Source organism: Cloeon dipterum, chromosome 3, assembly GCF_949628265.1.
Source record: "Cloeon dipterum chromosome 3, ieCloDipt1.1, whole genome shotgun sequence".
Lineage (NCBI taxonomy): Eukaryota > Metazoa > Arthropoda > Insecta > Ephemeroptera > Baetidae > Cloeon > Cloeon dipterum.
Window position 1 is genome coordinate 32,400,477 of NC_088788.1, and position 20,257 is coordinate 32,420,733.

General features: G+C 38.9%; 1 protein-coding gene across 1 annotated transcript in view; it reads left to right on the plus strand.

The window, feature by feature from the left end:
- Positions 1-7,687: 7,687 nt before the first annotated feature.
- Positions 7,688-20,257, plus strand: part of LOC135940230 (transcription factor ovo-like homolog lin-48) — a 40,801-nt gene continuing 28,231 nt past the window's right edge. The window contains exons 1-2 of the mRNA XM_065485034.1: positions 7,688-7,893; positions 19,865-20,062. Of these exons, the coding sequence (XP_065341106.1) occupies positions 7,785-7,893; positions 19,865-20,062 (307 nt within the window). The 5' untranslated portion in view covers positions 7,688-7,784. The remainder of the gene's footprint in view (positions 7,894-19,864; positions 20,063-20,257) is intronic.

The window sequence follows — 20,257 nt, forward strand, 5'->3', positions numbered from 1 at the left end:
TAAAAATAATTTAATATTAGCATGAACTTATTTTTGTATTAGGAGTGGTTAAATATTTTTCAATAAAAGGAAGTAGCACGTTGTGTGCAATTGGTTTGGTATGAAAAAGAGCAAAAACATTTATTTAAATCTTGTGTGCACTTTTTAAATAATTATTTATAATTCTCCTTCCTGACTTAATTTAGTGCATTTTCACTCTGTTACAGATGGATGATGGTCAAGATTCACACTCCTCTCGAAGCCATAAAACCTATTTATTACTACATTTTTGTCTATCATAAACTTGATAGTTACAATAATTACAAATAACATAATTATACGATTACGAAAATTTATATAAATTGAAATGATATTAAATTTACGATATGGCTCATTGTCAGTTCCATGCGGATTTACTCAGCGATGAATGCTGTTACTGAATTTTTTTAGAGGACAAAATTAAATACCACGTTCCCGAGTTGTTTTTTCCTCTCCAAATTTAAGTTAAGAGCAGAAAAAATTAATCTAGATTGGTTGAGAGCAGTAATGTGTATAATTTTATCTCAACTTGTTATTACTACTTGAAATCATTATCACTATCACAAATTTTTGTACTTTCTCGCAAGCTAATACAATTTCAGGCAATTACCAAAGCTTTTCTGCTACGTAATAGAATAACTTTCCTCATTTTACAAAGCAATTTTGTCATGCCTGGAAATGTTAAAAAAGACAACTGAGTCGAGGGTTTTTGAGAAACAATAAAGCTTTCTGCGGAGCAACCCAATGTCGTCGTCTGGTAAAACGAGTGAGAATAATCAAATGTGCTGCTCCGCAGTGCTCGTTAACGATCAAAAAAGGAAGAGCAGCTGTGACGGTGATAAAAAGACTGACTGATGCATCTTTTTCACGAGGCAATTTCTCGGGAGTGGGCCAACCGGCGTTTACTTCAATTTTGCAATTTTGGAGCGCCAACGACGCGATACTGCATGTGGCTCGAATCGAAGAAAAATTGAAGCCAAAGTGCGATAAAAATTTCACCAGAGCAGCAAAAGACGTGAAAACCCCTGTGCGGGTGCTCGTCAAGTATTTTATGGCGCGTTAAATGACGACGGAGCGGGCAATTTTGCAAAAAACGAATATTGGAGGGAGCAAAGGCAGGTATGCCATTTTGTTGGATGGTTTATATTTCATGTTGGCAACTCAGCTGATGTAACATTATGTTGCTCATGAAATTGAATACGACGCTAAAGGGTGTAACTATACCAGCTCGATATTAAAGACTGTCAAAGCGAAAAGTTTATTTTGTCCCAAAAATCAATTCGCCGATGGAAACTCACAGCAGAGTAGTGGTGCATGATTTCTACGTATATCCTCGTTTTCCTTTGTTGTTTTGTGAATTGTCATCACTTTAAAAATTGTGTGCCAAAGCGAGAGACGATTGCGTAGCTCGTGGGAAAATTCGAGGTAATTGCGCCTTTTGAGTTTTAGTTAATAATTATTGGCATAAAATGCACACATACACGCAAGCGAAAGGGCTGTGAAATTGCGCATTTTATGTAGCTTCTACTTTCCAAATTACACATCAATGACGTGAAAATTTGGCAACTCCAATTGAAAGTCACATTAACTGATCTAAATTCTCTAAACTTGACAGTTATCGTTTTCAAAGAAGAATTGAACTTATTTGAATAAACAAAAATCATTCCGTTTTATTCTCATGTCAAATAATTTTTTTAAACCGTAACTGGCTTCATTTTTTGTTTCAGCAATATTTTAAATTAGTTCAAATTTTATAATCTTGCTGCGTTTAATCTTAAAATGAGACGACACATGACAATGATTTAACCAAAAACCATCATCCCCCAAGTTAAAGTTTAGTGGCTCTCAATATAGTAGGAAAATAAATTTAAAGCTAAGCTAAAAAAGTTTATTTATTGAAATACATAGCATAATTTTGTGTCCGGTGGACGCGAAGGCGGCTTTGTGTCTCCTTCCGGAAATTTAGGACATTTTGCTTCGTATAAATAGAATTTTGTCGATTTTCGATGCTAAGCCTGTCGACGCGACAAGGACCGAGAGAGAGGACGGCATCGCTGGTTGTGAGCGAAAACACAATTTGGCTCGCAGAGAAATAATGCGATTGCTGGGCTTTTGTCGTTGGAATAAAGAAGAGCACTGGACTCTCCTCTCTCCTAGCTAGCCCTGGCCTGCTGACGCAATTTCGATGGTAACAATGGCAAAGCAGATTGCTCAAGAGCAACTTATCAAGTGGACAGACGTGCAAAATTAAACAGAGACCAAAAAGCAACTGACAATGAACTGTGTCACGTGGACATTTGGGGGATCTGCAAACGCTCCGTTGCGTAACGAGCACCATTGTGAATTGGATATACAAGTATAAAGGGATCAATTCAGAATATTGATAATGGGCTACCATTTATTTGATATATTTATCCCTGAATGTCACTCAAAATTTATGTTAGTTTTTGCAGGAAAATACGCGCATAGCGGTTGAAGTACGAGGATGAAATCTTTATTTCGTAATATGTGAAGCAACGAACCTTAAGTGTAATCTCAATCTCTTTTCAAAAGAATAAAAATAATTTACTGGTATGAATTATTACTCTTACTTTTCTATTTTGAATAATGCCAATTGTTGTGTATGTTTGCTTTACTTTTTGGATAAATAAACAGGCTGAGATTAACGTTGGACCATGCATTAATTTATAACGGAAGAAATAAAATCCCCTCATTTGTCAACAAGCAACCACAAAGAGAGCGGAAAATTTATCACAGCCCTTAAGCTCGGGGAGTGGGTCGCACCGCGGTTAGACTCCTAAGGCTAGTGCCCAAACCCCAAACACACTTCTCTTACAGCAGCAGACTGCACTTCTGCAGACAAGAGGCATTTAAGTATGGCGCTAAAACTCTGGCAGATATGCGGAAGCGTGTGTTACAGTGTCGCCCATTCAACTGCTGATTAAAATATTACGTTTGATGAAGTTTCTCAGTGATAAAATTCGGTACAAAAACAAAAAATTAAATTGAATCTTGTTTTTGTTTACGCCATAGTCTAGGATAATATATATTTCTGGCTTCGCCCTCTTAGGTTAATAGTTTTTAAAATCAGTTTTCCATAAGCATGTTGCTCTGTTCTCTGTCTTGAAGTTGTTGAAAATTTTGTGGAGAGGTTATTTATATCAATTTAAAGCGGGAATAAGCAGTAGAAATTAATAACATTCGTGAATTTCTAATCATAAGGCCTTCGGCATTAAATAAATTCTAAACAAGTCATGTGCAGAGATGTAAATAATGTGCGTTTTCTCTGGTCGTGTGACGCAAACAATGTCCAATTTTCGAGGTAAACGCAAATAAACTTGTGCTATCATTTCTTGTTAAAACGCAATCATTTGCTCATTGTGTGCTTGCGAAGGGATGAAAAGGGTGTGCTGCGGGTCGACCCGCGCTTTCCAAAACTTGCCTTCTGAGCGACGCAAACTTTTGTCATTTCGCACGAGAGCAAGGAAAACGAGAGACGTGCGCTTTGAATAAACATTATTTCATATTTACAGCTTCCTTAGCAGAATAATCATTCTCCGTGGAAACGAAGTACAAAGCAAGAAACCAAGTTTCCGCCTTGTTCTTAAGTCGTTGAGGTCATGCAGAAAGTTTGTGAAAATTTTAAAAAATAGCACTTTCTGCAGGTATTGCTTCACTCGCGTGGATGCTCTTTTTCAAGAGACTGCTGCTTCCCAAGGAGCAGACAAAGGATTAATTAGCCATTTTCCACTTGCCGGCTCCGCAGCGAGATGAGCTGCAAGTGAGACATCAGTCCTGGCTGCGCGCACGCCACGGTCGATATTTAATTAAAAGCAGGGATCCAAGGTTAAAGGCAAACGCAGCGCCAGTAGCCCGGAATCGCGCAAATATTTGCATCATATCATAATCATTCGAGCTGCAGATTTCATTCTCTGGAGGTTTCCGCTCATTAACGCAAACCTTAAAGGATCCCTTGCTTCCCTGTTCCGCGTAGAGACGAGAGATCCACATCATGAGATGCGTTATCATGCGTGAAACCTCTACTTACGTGGTCTAAGATTCAAAAGAAATTTAATTGCGTACCATCAGCAGAGCAACTATGCCCCATAAATCTTGTTACGTCATCTCAAAAATATAAAGGACACTACCAGTTTTGAGAAATTAGAAAGGTTTTTAAATCAATGGGACCGTGGTCCTCATTTTAATTTGCCCCTAATATTCTTTAAATATAATCATGTACTCTTAAATCACCAAATCAATATAACTTCAAGCCCATATTAGAGATCCAAGCCGCTAAAATTACATGGAACTTAAATTTGCTTTAGTTCATGACCATTTTCATAGCTTTTAATAAACATGAAAAATATATACACAAAATTTCAATGTTAATATAAGCACAATATAAAGATATATTTATCAAAAGTATTCTCTGGTTGAGTGATGTTTGCATTAACTTTTTGTGGGAGCATTTTGGTGGTCTTCAGATGCGGGAGACCCAAATGCGGAATACCAATGTTCTGGGTTGAAAGATGAAAGGAGAAAGTACAGACGACTGATGTGGGCGGCTCGTCGTTGGCAAAGGTTCCGAAAGTATAAAATAATCGCATGAAATTCCGATCAACCTCGCTCTTCAAAGGGGTTCTGGTTGCAAACGAAAATCGATGGATGCTCTTCCGTTGAAACTAAAATCGCATTTAAATTTATTGATTATCTATTGGTTGGACCTGCATTAAAAGCTATTTAGGCGTTCATATTTCATTTGGACGTCAGCGGTATTACGCAACACCATTATTGTTTCCACTCGTCACAATAATGCAGCTAAATAAATAGATCTCAACAAATACGTAGAAAGTTTAAGAATCACACGTAAGATAAGTATGACTTTAAAATGGCGAGTAGTTTGCTGTATTTCGATTTCACGTGGGAGTTTTACATTAAAGTAGGCCGATTTCATTTAGTTTCATAATTGAAGAAATAAACAAATTGAGAATGAGTATTTTTTGCTTCTCCTGAAAAAATCGCAATTTTTGCGACGGTAGGTTTAAACATGCAACACAAATTAAAATTTTCACTAATAAGAGAACTCCACAACGTCAACGTTTTTAGCAAGCATACCATCATTCAAGCAAAAAGTCGATTTTAGATGTTGGCCACTTAGCAGGTAGTCATAAAGTAGACTTTTCATATCGTATAAATCAAACGTCGGAAAAAAACGCAATTTTTCATCATTAAGTACAAATATCGACAGGCGAGGCATCCATCACTCGGGCATAAAACATTGGAAGCGCAAGTCTAATGCAAAAGTTATTGCTCCACGCCCTTATAAATACCGCAGCAAAACCATTAGCTAGCGGTTTGCAGCCTGCACCAGATGCGTGCATATCTTTTACGATGAAAGCCTTCAGAGGGCCGCCGATCAAAGCGGGAAAAGGCAGATTTCCCAGGAGTGGCACTGAGGGCAACTTTCGTTGAAACCCAAAAATTATGTTCGTTTGAAATTTATGGCTCAACGCACACTTTGATCTCCGATGAGAGAAGGTGAAATTGAATTGCGCACGCAAGCATCATTGACACGTACACGGGCAGTTTACTATTTTAATATAAAATAAATTAAAATGTTGCATATTATCATTATGACTTATTATTGCTTGAGAATAATCGTCTACATAGCTGGAAATCATTTGCTTTACATCATCAAGACATAATTTAAAAGGATCAATTATGGTTTGCTACTGTTTTAGTGATCAATGACAACAAAGCATGGTAAAGTATCACGACAAAGTTTTCAAGTGTTTGAGATTAAACCGATATATAAGATTAAACAAGCATCTGATGGTAATCTTTTAATCAAGAAAATCCATTAAAAGCAGGCTCGAGCGGGCGAGGAAGAAACCACGGGCTCCCGCAGCGCGCAATCACTCTCGAGTTGCAAAGTACGCGTGCGAGCTGCGAATTCGTCCGCACCTGCCAGGCTAAACACGCCTTCTCCAACTTGCTGAGCACTTCGGAGTGTTAGCATTCCGCTCGTTTTGCGCCTCAAAAACTGCGAGGAACTCTCGAGTAATTCAGCTAAAAGCCTTGATACTCTTTTTGAGTTCTCATACCTTTGCATCTCCTCTCGCTCCGTGCGCACTCGACACGCGGCTTAAATCAATTTCCTAATCTCCAGCGCCTCCGGATTTGTGAATTCCTCCAGAGACAAGTGCCACTACTATCCGAAAGCAGCACTTAGCGAGAAGAAAAGAATTTAATTTTGACTCTCTGCTGCAGGGCGATAATTGGATGGTTGCTGATTAAAAGGAAATGAAGATATCATTTATTCCTCTTCATTTTATTAAATCTTTCAGGATGGTAAGCTAAAAGTGGAACAATTTAATTAACGAAACTTTAGCAAGAAAGAGCGTGAGAGAAAAGAGATTGGGATCAACACACTGGGCGAAATTACTCTTTTCCACTTCATGTTCTTTAAAAACAAATTTAATTGCTCCTTTTTATAAATAATCAATGGAGGCATAGAAATTTCTTTGTTGCTATGCTCCTAAATTGTTCATGTTTAAAATATTGCCAGCCGCGCCAGCCGCCGGTGTAAATGGCCAGCAACCGCCGCTGGGCAAATAATTCGGCCAAGCCGATCCCGCCAACCGCCGCCTTAAATCTCACGGTTGAGACCTCTAATATTGCCTCTTGTTTGAGTAATTCAGCCGTGAATCATTTCATCGGTTGATTTTGTTTCAGAAATTTACAAATTTTGAATCTTTTAGTTTCAAAGTTGTTAATTTTGTAAAAATTTTAAAATTGAGAATAAACGTGAATATATAATTTTTATGGACCTGCAGGCAAAATTTATGTATTTATTTATTGGGTCGGACCAAGACGATGTTTTGTCGGTCTGTGACTCTGTGCCCTTGTGGCTGTATTATTTTACATATTTATTGTAATTTGAATACATTATTCAGAAATACAGAAATTTCCTGCTTCTATCCAGGAGGAATACAAAAAAAAACAGCTCACTATAAACCGAGAGGGAATTGCATTTTATTTCAACTGGAAAAAATTATGACCGCCTCGTTGCTGCATCTACCAGCATTATATTTTTTCTGACTTTTTCAGCTGTAAAATTATGTACTTTAGATAACTCTAATCACTATTGAATCAAATTGACATAATGGAAATCACTGTGATTGTGAAGCACTTTTAGATAGTCTACGTGTTTTTTTCAATATCTGCTGCCTCAAACTTTATCTGGTTAACAGCAAGACAAGGCATTCAACCTTTTCATCCATGATATAAACATCAATAATGCTTTGCGCCGAGGTGGGTACCCACTTATCAAAAAAAGCAGCTACAGTAAAACCGAATTCAAGGAAAACCTGGCAATTGTATCACTAGCTCCCTTGTTATGTTATAGATTGCGTGCAAACGGACGAAAGAGTAAAATAACACAAGCGTCGATCGTTGCAGAGCTGCTTTTGCTGCTATATGTATAGTTGCGAAACGAAACCAAATATATATGCACATTATTGAACATGCACGAGAGTGCAAAGCCAGTGTATTTGTGCAGTGACGGACCAGCCTGTTTGATTACCGTTTTGCTGCGAGTGCGGCCTGCGCTTTTCCGCTTCAGGTGGCGCGGCTGCGCGCCCTTTCTCGCTCGGCCCGGCGTGCTCGCCACCCTGCTGGCTGCAGAGTCAGTCGCTGGTGGCCGTCGATCGCTCCGCAGCCGCCGATCCGACTCGCAGCCCAAGCACGCACATAACGCACACAGGATGTTTTGGATCTTGAAGCGCAGCCGACTCACCGGCTCTTCCTTCCTCAACGTCCTCAACAACAACTCCAACGGTAATCAGGCCAACAACAGCAGCGTCAAAGCGCAGAGTGAGTTGTCGGCGTTAGCGTTTCATTATTTATAGTAATCGATGGTATATTGTGCTTGAATTTCTTCTTACTCTTTTTATGGTTTTTAATGAAAGATTGAGCTTCGGTTTTTCACACCTTAAATTGAAAAAATTGCTCAGGATTTAAAGCTAATAAATAACTGTTCCCTTAAATTTTATATATTTCAAGAACGGTTTTCGTTTGCTGTTATATATATGGTGTGTTAAGGAAAATTCAGTTAGGCTGCGTAAAAACCTAACAAAAATAAAGCAAAAGTTTACGAGGTGCGCTCATCAAATTCTGCCAATTTGCAAAGTAACACACCAAGTTTGTGATGTCACAGAGAGACAAGAGTTGGTTTGGTTAGCAAAATGGCCTGCAATGGCCAAGACTGGAGGCGAGCAATCAAACTTGTCGCTGCTCTTGTCACCAAAACTTTGGTCTGAACACAAAGTACAGGCAGATTGAGTCGGTTACACTGGCAAAAGAGCGATCGTCGCTTTCTAATTACATCATCAGTGAGCATGCTCCTGGCAGTCTTTGTTCCCTTTCAAGGAACACGGGAGAGAGCTCATCCACAAAATTACCCTTCTCACGCGCCGGAAGCAGAGATAGAAGAGCAAAAACGACTATTTTTGCTCCAGATTTATTAAGAAGCAACCTAATTCTTTCTCTTCGCCAACTTTATCTAAGATGTAAAACTTAGATCGAAATTTTTCCTTCATTAGGCTCTCGAGGCGATCAAGTTTTAATGAACTGCGTATAAATAGACAATCAACCTGCTGAGAATTGATTTCAAATATGACGTCATCGTCGAATGAAGAATCAAATGAACTCTAAATGGATTTCTGTATGCATATAACATTATTTTTTCTATTCAGCTGACATTGAGGTTTTAAAGTGTTCTTTGCCAGGTCATATTTGGTTTCAATAATCCCATAAAACATTAAAATAGCATGCAGAGCTGATACCATTAGTTGAAAAACATTTTTTGAATTGTCGGATGCTGATATATCATTATGTATTATCTAAACTTCTAAAATGTATTTAACAATTTTTCTCCCTTGTAACTAGTAAGTGGTTTATTTCCAGCACAAAAAAACGAGAGAGCGAGAGAGAGAAAAGATAAAACTGAATATGCCAACACGCTGTAACGTAGACGTGAGACTTTGCACGTTTCCGTCTGCACAGCTTGAAATGTAATCTTTGACAGCATTTTCGTCTGTACGCGCGGAGAATGTAGAAAGCAATAAGTCGGGTGTCACCCCGCGTATATATTCCAAAGTGACGCGATCGACAATTTCGCTCCTGGACCGGAGGGGTATCCTGCATGCGGTGCGAGAGGAATTCCACTTGCCGGAGGCGCAAGAAATGCGCCGATCACACTTCAGAGAAGCACCATTAATCTCGAGGGCCGCCGTCGCCAGCCTTGCGGGAAATTTAATAAAACTCATTAGATCGAACGCCCCGCAGACGAGGGACAAACCGTTTTCACCATTGATCCTTTCAAGTGGATTCGCTCGTCCTGAAAATTGTCAAAGTCATTCGAATCGCCGTGATTACGAATATATTTGATCAGATTTAATCAAACCAAGATTATATTTACCTATGCTCGAGCAGGTATAAAAAATGCAATTATATAGTAGTTTGGACGTAATATTCATCAGCTAATTTTAAAAAAAATCACTACTTAACCAAGTGGTGCAAAAAGCTAATTGTTTATAACTATTAGGGATTTTCTTCATTTGAAATTAAAAAGTATATTCTAGGAATAGATAGCTATATCTGACTATATAAGCTCATCAATAAATGGAGATGGTCCAGATATTATTTTTAGATCATAAACCAAAAATTGTTGCTGGTTTACTACTAGACGAACCACTTTATAGCTTTTTGGAGGCTCGTCTGGCTAGGCGTGCTTAGAATTGTTTTAGTTAGGTTTATGAGTTATATTAAAAAGATTTTATAATTTTAAAGCTCTATCTTTCAATTTTGCAAAGCTACACATTCTTGCTTGATTAATTTTATATTGCTCAATCAGGCCACCAGAGAAAACAAAGCTGAAAGCATGCCAATCTTCTTTGATCTCAAACAACAATGATTTCGTTTTTAACGGTCACTCTGAAGGAGACAGAATTTGACTTAAAGAACTACGAAACCTGCAATACTCGGCGCCCTCCTTTGCAGTACGGTGTACGTGCGTGACTGCATGCAATCAGTCGACAGTTCAAGCCGGCCGGAAAAAAATAAACCGCATTCCTCCTCCTTGTTGCGGGAAATTTCCTCTGCTTTCATGTGCCTTTGCCGTGTATATATATATTTATTCGTCTCGAAGGCGACGAGCGAAAGAAGAGACGTTGCGAAGTTTTAAACTCGCAGAATATTAAAAAAGTTTATCTTGCTCACCCATGCAGCTCCTCAGTCGGCAGTCTCGAATTTTACTCGTTATTCTTTCAAATTTGCACAGGAAAAGTTGTATTCGGCCAAAAACGTTTCTTGCTAGTTGGTTCTTTGCTTGAAATATAAAATGCGGAGTAAAAAGTTCTAAAATTATTATTGAAAAATAAAACTAAATAATTAAATATAATGAAATTACATTATTTAACCATTTAATGCAGAAATTTTGATATTTCATAGCATTTGGTTTGTAAATATTTAAAAAACTATCTCCATATTGGCCTGAAATTCAAGATATATTGCAATTATGCCCAAAGAAAGTTAGTTTTATATTTGAATTTGCATTTGAGTGCATTGCACGTATAAACAAAATAAGCAAAATTTAACTTTTGCTACTAAAACAGAACAATATATATTTTTTACATTTCTGTTAGAAATGAAATATTAAAATAAAAATGTGTCCTTCCTTGTGGGTCGATTGCGACTCGCCACGAATGACAAATGATGGGAACTCACACCAAATCGATACTTTCATCAGCTTCACTCTTGGCAGCTATGACTCCGCATCATTACAGTGAGACAGCAGTCAAACACAAATTTTTGCGTTTCGCGTTTACTGTGTATGTATTTATTTACGGGGGGATGCTCCGCACATTGTGTTTTGAAACAGAATATCGTGTGCGTAGGAAATTAATTCTGAGAGGCAGAAACAAGGGCTGTATTGCATGCGGTGTCAGAGACGCCATTGTTGTGCACGATCTGCTTTGTTTCTCTGCGTTTGACACCTATTGTCTGTTCGTCCAAACAAACAAACAAAGGACGCACCTCGAGCGAAAAGACGCACCTTGGAGCGAAATTGCTCTCAAATGCATCCCCTTCACTGAATGCACCGGCAAATCCAATTTCATCATCTCACTCCAGCATTTAATTAAAGCCACGACCATTCTTCTCTGTTAAGTTCAAATTCTTTTAGACGAGGAGAGTTTTCTTTTTTAACGAGGAAAAAGCTGAACTAATGAATTCCGAGAGAAGTTTTTTATCGAACGTCACGCACACTCCACCGTCTAATTCGGCTCAGCTTTTTATGCGGGAAATTTCTTACGTTTACGATGCATTTAAGCCTTTTAAAAAGCGGAGGGATCCTTTCTAATTATTCTCCATCTTGCTGCGGAAACACATTCTGAATATTCAATGGAGCCGTTTGGCGCAGAACAAGGCATAAATATTCATGAAAATACATGAAATTTTTAAATTTTTTCGCAGAATATAATAATCTCTTGAGAGCAAGACATAATTGTTGAAACAGTTTTATGCGAGGGTTGCTAGTAGTTATCCTCCCCCAGCAAGTTACGTGCACAATAACGGCAGGCAAAAGTAATCTTGCGTTGCAATTTGTCACGGCCGCTGCATCATGCATCATGCGCCGCTGCAAGGAAGTATGTAACGCATTATATTTGTATTTGTCGTCGTCTCTTCTTGAAGAATGGTGCAGCTCTGTTTGCATTACACGGCAGGATAATTATATGATGTGAGCACCAAGCGCGCGCTCCAAAGGACGCCGACGTTACCTCATTATGGTGCAAATTCCAGCCGACGTGCACTTGCATCCTTGTTCCGTCCGACAAATTACTGCAATCTACGTGCCTTCCTCTTTAGCAAATGAGCACAACACGAGAACAATCTGTTGTAGTTGTTTTTTCTAAAAGCACAGAAAATCACGAAAACTCCGTTAGCGCTATACTGACAGCTGACACATTCTACTGTAGTCACTGTAACGACAAAAGGGAACAGACTTTTCCCTATGTTTTATAACTCGTGGATAATTTCAAAATAAATTTATCCAAGAGTTTTTTCTGGAGCAAGGAACGTTGCGAATTGAAATCAACAAAAATAAGATAAATATAAAGGAAAGAAATTAAGTGAAAGAAAGAACTACAATGGCTCATTTTTTTGTTTCATTTCTGACTGAGTCAGATGGAAAAATATGTACAGTATCACGGCCATTTGCCAGTGAATCCCTCCTAATTGGGCAGCACTTTTACTCCTCATTGTTTCCATTGTTTTTCGTGTACAAGAGAGCAGGATTTTTACTAAAAGCCATGTAATTTTGGGGTTGTGAATTTTCGTACCAAAAATGGTAGTTTTGTCGCATTGACGGGACTTTTCAAAAGTTCGCCACTCTTTCTTTGTCTCTCTGTTGATTGTGCTCAGCAGTGAGTGCAAGTTATCGATCGATCGTTTTAAGCAGTGTGGTCGATCCATTAGAAGTCTTTCTCTCTTTCTTCAAAGTATGAATTCGTAGAGCCGATGTAACTTCTTGTTTTTAACGGCCAGTGCAATTAACCTTATTTCCCTGACAAACAACATCATTAAATATTGAGGGCCAGCCATAAAATATCCTCTACCAGCAATAAAAAGCTACAGCCAGCTCACTTAAAATTCCCATTTAGTTTCAAAGTAATCTTTATTATGGTTCTGCAGGGCTATTTTGCCCCATACATTGCCATATCCAGACAAAATAATATCAGTTTGAACATAATTGTATAAAAGAGAGGTGATTCAATATTTCTTGAGGTACTGTTCTTTTAAAAATTCCTTGAATGCACTTTGGTTTCCGTTGAGACACAAATTCGGCGGAAGATTGTTCCAGAGGCGGTAGCTCTGCACTTGAAAACAGTTTTCGGGCACTTCAACACTTACAAATGGGGCCAGTAGTTTCATTTGATGCGCTCTTGTCCTGCCAAAAAGATTTACATCGTACATTTTGGTTGCTAAATGGCACAGATAAGGCGGACAATTTTTGTACAGAATTTTGTGTGTCTGCACTAACACGTGCAGATTTCTCCTATCGACTACATTTAATATTTGACATTTTTTATAGAGATCAGACAGTTTTTGGCCACGTTTAACATTATAAATATAACGAATTACATTATTCTGCAGTATTTGTAGCTTATTTAATTGACAGGTACTGAGATTACAACACACAATGTCGCCATAGTCAAAATGAGGCAGGATTAAACTCTTAACAAGTTGCACTCTTATTTTCTCTGGGGTTACGCTTCTAAATTTTTGTAAGTTTTTTAAGGTGCCGTAAACTCTTTGAAAAATTCGCGAAACTTGGCCATGCCAGGAGAGGGTTTTATCAAAAACGATGCCTAGGTTTTTCACATTTTCGCTGAACTCGAATTCAACCTCTCGCAACTCAATCTCATCGCTAAATTGAATTTCATTGTCTTTAATTTTAACTTTACCGATTGAGTCGAGCTGTACGCGGGAGTGTTGCCGCTCAGAGCCCACTAACAGCACCTGTGTTTTGCGTGGATTGAGTTTTAGGCCGTGCATTTCAGACCAGTTGACAACGTCGCTTAATATTGTGTTCATTTTGAGAATGCCACTTTCGATTTCATCCGGCTTGCAACTAATGTATAATTGAATGTCATCAGCGTACAAATGGTAGCTGCACCGACCTTTAAATAAGCTGACCACATCGTGCGTGAATATTGAAAAAAGAAGTGGGCCTAAAACAGCTCCCTGAGGAACGCCAGCCTCAATACTGACCCACTGAGACATTTTGCCATCTGAACCGCGAATTGCATGCAGTCGGCCGGACAAGTAACTCTTAAAAAACTTTATCACTGATTCAGAGAAATTGAGCTGGCGCATTTTGCTGAGGAGTAAGGCATGATCAACAAGGTCAAATGCCTTTGAATAATCTAGGAAAACCATCAGAGAGATTTCGTTGCGGAAAATGGCTAGGCGTAAATCCTCGGTTATTTTGAGGAGCGCCGTGGTCGTGCTATGCAGCCTGCGGAATCCTGATTGAAAAGTGTCTATAACCTCGTGCGCCTGTAGGTACTGAATAATTTGATCGTAAGCAACTTTTTCTAGTACTTTCGAGATGGTACACAAAATACTAATTGGCCTGTAGTCAGAGCTACATTTCGGGCGTCGCACTTTTGGCAGCGGCTTTAAAATGGCTTTTTTCCATTCGCTGGGGTATATTGCTGACTGAAGTGACGAATTTATCAGGAAAACCAACGTGGGTAAAATTATATCAATCGACATCGTTAGCATTTTATTAGAAATTGCGTCGACCCCTTCTGCTGAGGAAGTTATCCCCTTGAGAGCGTATTTAACCTCTATGGGTGTGACGTACTGAAAGTAAAATTTCTGCTCTCCGAATTCCCATTTACGCGGACATTTAGTTGTTTTCCTGTTGCCGTCGGACGAGAGCCGCTCTGTGAAGGGTCCATTTAAACAACGGCTCGTTTTAATTACGGCAAAAGCAACGAATTTGATGCGTCGCTCACAGTAATTAAACTGCAATTGCGTGCTCAGCGAAAATTATGAAAAGGCTTTGTTGTGTGTGTAGAGCAAAGAGTATGCGCGGACGACAGCGAAACAAAGGGAAACAGCTCGCTCAGGAAATGAGCTGCGCGAGATTAAGCTCGGCGCGTTCTCGTTTCTTCACTTCCGTTCGTGTTTTGTTTGCAAGCACCGTGTGCAAATTTTTGCCTTCGCGAACAAGTTTTGTTCCATGGCGTGTGTGCATCTTGGAAGCAATTTCGATTTACACTCTCGACGTCTGGGGATATATAGCACTCTCATTAGCATATCTTTATTGGAATAGCTCGAGGGAGTTCAAACTTCAGATCGGCTTCTGCTAATGAGACGAAAAATAGAACATTAACTCCGATCCCTCCGGGCTATTGAAACTTTGCTTTTTAGCAGACTCAGCTCTATCACAGTCGAAATTATCAATCAAACGTATTGATAACTGTTGATATTTTTCATTTGTAATTAAATTACTGATACGGTGAAAAAGAATATTAAGGAATCGTCACTTCCAATTATTCTTGCCTGGTTTTTTAGCCTCTGTTCATTGTCAGCATATCCCGTGGGCTATGCATGAGCTCACCGGGTCCCAGTAACACCGCCGAGCTGATAATATGGAGCCTAAGTGGCCGCAGAGGAGCTTGGACCCAATGTGGCCATCTTTCCGCCTCCCCGCACCGAGGTCTTTTATTGGAACGCCAGAAATTGGTCCCTAAAGCGTCTGGAAAGGTGCGCAAACCAGCAAGTAGCGAGTCGGCGCCAGTGCGCCTTCCAGCCCGTAGAGCTATTTGAGCATTTCGAGTCACTTATTGTCATCTCTGGCATTGGGCAGCCAGTATGTATATTAGATCCCCGAACAGCTCTAATATCTTTCATTGTTTTGACACTCCCGAGAATGGCTTAACAATACGAGCCAACGGCACTGTTTCGTGTGCTTAAAAACGATTTTTCACAGATTCTTTTACCTTTTTACCAGGAAGTTCTCTCTATATTTCTTTCTGACAGCAACCACTTTTGCCAAATAATATAAACAAACATAAAGGGGTTTCCTTGACAAAAGAGAAAGATCGACGGATATGATTACTACTAATGATATTCCGCCATCAAAATTGATCGTAGATATGTTCCCAAGATGCTCTCTTTTTAGGGGAACGACGTAGAGAATTTCTCTTGAGGGAAAAGAAATTTGGGAGCAGTGAATCGAGTCGGAGGCCTATTTGCAAACTCGAATTCGATTTCTCCGAACCACAGAACCATTTCCCAGAGGCCCGAAATAGCGAAACTTTTTGCAAATCCCAAGGGCGTTTGGCACCAATCGAACTCGATGCAAATTCGATGAAATTCTGGAAAAGGGACAATTGTGACCATGCACCCCCATTCCATATTGTGCGCTTTGTCCATTAGCGATCTACAGACTGTCTGTTTTGCTTGGCGAGCAGACGGAGAGGAAATTGGAATGGAAAAGTGCTGCACGTGCATAATGGGAAAGCAGTATTGACATGCACACGTGCTGCTAGACGGTGCGCAGTAGCACCCAGGAGAAATAAGTTGCAACGTGTGTATATGTACTCGTGCTGCGATCTCTTTCAAGCGAATGATGCCGGCAGTAAAACGAGTAATGCATCGCGCACAAACGAACTTATTTACTGAAGGCGGCAGCAAGCATGTTGTCAACGAGGACGACGCTCCAATAGGAATAAAGAATAGAAATAATCAGGTATCATGATATAGTTGAACTAGTCAATTCAAAGCATTTTAGAAAGGAAGAAAATTCTTGGAATTGCGTCATTAAAAATAATTATCCTACTTCTACTGGCTTCTACATTCCTTAATACCCTTGGAATGAAATAAATCATTACAGTAATTTAATTAGTTGAACAAAAGTTGTGTAGCTTTAACAGTATGGGGGACTCACACTTTCCGCTCACTCACACTTCTCGTTTTTTGATGGGAAGAATGAATGTAATGCCCTATCCTAGCGAGAAGTGTGAGTGTTGGGCGAAAAGTGTGAGTCCCCCATATTCACCTTCAAAGGTGCAACTATTTAACTCTTTCGCTTAATAAGGGCTTTCTGCAAATTGTAAAAAAAATCTCATGCCACAAAGCGTGGAAAAACGACAGTTGAAAGTTAAATAAATTTATCTTGTGATTTGTTAACTACAAAGAAAATTAAATAAAGTCAACCTCTAGGCAACTACATTGAAATACTCTTTATTTATTTTTATGCCAATTTTTTCTTAGTAGATGATATATGGTTATCTCTTCAGTAGTCATATCCTGGTCCACTGGAGTTCATGTGTTTTGTTTAATTTAAAGACGGCTTTTGTGTGCTGGAAATGGTTTGTTCGTTTCGTTCTCTCTTTTCGGATGGATCTGCCACTCGACATGCCAAAATCGCTATCCAAATAGTGAAATTTATACGAAGATCGAGAATTCGCTGCTTGTCATAATATATGTGTTGGCGTGACAGTGTTCTACGCGGCTGTCACTTGGCTGCCTTTGCGACATCAGAAATCAGTCGACAGGAAAATTCGAGAGGCATTCAGCCTTGGCTGGAATCTGCTTTTCAGTTTGACGCAGCTGAAACAAACTAATACGAAATTGATTAGAAACTTTTGATTAACACTCCAGCTCATCAGTGCGATCCGCCACTCGAGCTGGGCAGGGACGGTGATGATCCCTTTTAAATTACAGATGATTAGAAGTTAGTTGCAGCGAGATTGGCGTGCGAAGCCAGCGTTTAGCGTCTTTAGCGTGCGATAAAAGAGAGGGAAACTTTTTAACCCAAAGTCAAGAGCTTCAGTCGACCTTGGATGTCGACCAATGAGGACCGTTTTACCTCGACAAAAGATTAGGCCCGGCCAGCCGTTCTAATCCGTTTTACGAGCAAAATATATGCATGACTAAAAGCCATTTATTATCAGCACAGTCGCATGTTGTCCGCACTGAGGCGACATCTGAGGCCCGGGGGTTGTTGGACTGCGAGCATGCATGCGAAATACTGCCTCCCGGTGTCACAAGAGCACGCTACTTTAATTACAACAGCTGTGTTTTATGTTAAGTAACAAATCTGCATTTTTATTGTTCTGCACAGTTTAAACCGAAAAAAGATAATGAATGAATATGAAACAAAAATGAATATATTTGACCAAATGTCATAATTTTAGGAAATTATATGCTTTTTAAAATTAGGTTTTATATTATGAGACATTTGAATAGGCTCGAAATTAAAGATTTTGCAGTTTTCGCGTTGTGTGAAAGGTTTTCAGTTTATCTGGAACCATTGAATTTTCAGTCAAACACAAACTAATCTGCGTAATCGCAACTGTGAGCCGCAGCAGCGGTCTTTTATGATGAGCTGCAATTAAAACTCTCGTGCGCTCTTGCTCTCAATTAGCGTGGTTCCAAGCAATTCTGCGAATCAATTGAAACAGAGTGCGCAGAAGCTGTTAATTAATTCACGGATGAATTCCCACGGCTTCACGCTACATTAGAAGAGAAGTGAGACAGCCAGAGTGATCCTAATCCAATTTAACCCATTGACAGATAAATACACCTTGTTGGGATGTCAAAGTCTCAGACCCCACTGTACCTATAAAATTTCAAGCCAAATATTTACTTTTACATGGAACGTGTTTCATTTTAAAACAGAAGCCTAATTTAATGGGGGAAATCTCTCTGTTCGCTCACAACAAAAGGTTGTTCTAGGTTCCATACTTTTAATCAATACCAATTCTAATTATAGTTATTAACCTAACTAATTCAAATAAATGGTGGCAACAAATTACATTCCTTGGTCAAATTAAATATTTCAAAAGGAAGATTTAAAAGAAAATATTGTCCGTCTAATTTCTTCATGATTTCAAAGGAAAAGGGAAAGAAAAGTTGTCACAAGTGAGAATGGAGGACAAAAATAATTAAATGAAATGGTGTTGTCGAGTCAACAGTGCTGCTCATTTAGATATAGTGGGAAATTATTTCCAAATGTACAGGACCACCGGCTGTACTGCATCACTAAATTTAAATATTTTTTTGTCATCTGCTCACCCTTGAGGTTAATTTTCTTTTCCTTGTTTTCTTTTGCCCCTCTTTTATTTTCCTGTAAAATTTAAGGAAATTATAGACAGCCCCTCTGGGATAATTTATTTTTAACCTTCCCTTTCCTGTTGAAATAAAGTAAAGAAACGTTAAAAATAAATAACTACATTGTGAATCATCATCATGAGATTATAATCAGTGTTTTTATGACTTTGTGAAGAAATAAAATTAGCAACAATGTCGTTAAAGTAATACGTATTTATCCGATAAATGACGATACAGCTTTGCATTAATTTGATGAAATGACAGTAATTTATATTGCGGATAAATCGACTCTACTTAAACAAAAAAATGAGGCATTGCCCCCACACCGCTTGCAATTAATGCTGTATTCAAGCGTCTCGAGCACCAGATGTGCACATTTGTGTGAAGAGGCAGCCTCTAGTAGTTATTGGTGTGTTTGCTCGCCGTCCAGATCCAGATTGTGCCTGTTTGCGGCGCCGCAAACACCACCCGCTCGGCACGTAATCGCGAATAACGAGCTATGCAACCGGCCCAACAGACTTGCTCGGCAGGTTGCACAGTCACATATGCATGAATGTGTGCATTCGCGCGCATGCAATTAGCAGCGCAAACGTGCATTCTTGGCATTTCTGCTCAGCTTTCAGCCGTTTGAACCTTAGCAAATGAAATGGCGCGGAAATTGCACACAGATGTGACCTTTTGGAAAAAAATTAACCGCCTCGTGAGGGTTCATTGTTAATTGTTAAATCAATATAAATATGTAACAACTGATTATGATACTGGAAGATTGAAAACGTCTAAAAGGTCCAATAATTTTACTCTAGATCAAATAGTATCTAAAATACTAAAAATTAGTAGTTATATAAGTACAAAATATTTATTTATTGTTAGAAAAAAGCATAATATTACATAACTATTTTCAACTTCTTACTGCTGACATTATAAGTTGATATTTCTAAATACCATAATTCACAGAAGCAACTGAAATTCATTAGTTTAAAGGTATGAAAAAAAGAACATTTTTTTCTATTAAATTTTACTTGCTTCCTAAAAACTGACGAACTTACAGACAACATTTTGTAACACACGACGGATGAAGGAAAATCTATTTTGACAAACTATGCCATTTTCATTATTGATCAGGAAAGTAAAAGGTACTTTTTGTGCTCAACAGGCAACAGCAGCAAGAGGGGCTACGGTCGTTTGCCGCACGAGGACCCCGACGACAATCACAATACGCAGCAGGCACAAAACTCAAGCGCGACCAACTCGACCGCCACTACTCCGTCGAATCCGCCTCCAGTCAACCATCTGGCGCCTGAGCTATTTGACTTTGAACTCACAGACGAATTTTCCGACGACTCCGAGTATGGTGAGTACGCCAGGGGGCCAGAAATGATTTTCGACACAATTCTACCCGTTTCAAATGCAGCATAAACTGACATCGTTTGAAATTTTAAAGACAAGTAGCATGAATATTATAATATAAAAAATAAATTATTTTGATTTTGCAACAAGTTTTTTCTGCCATTTCTCTCAATTAGCATTATTTAAATAAAATTCTGCT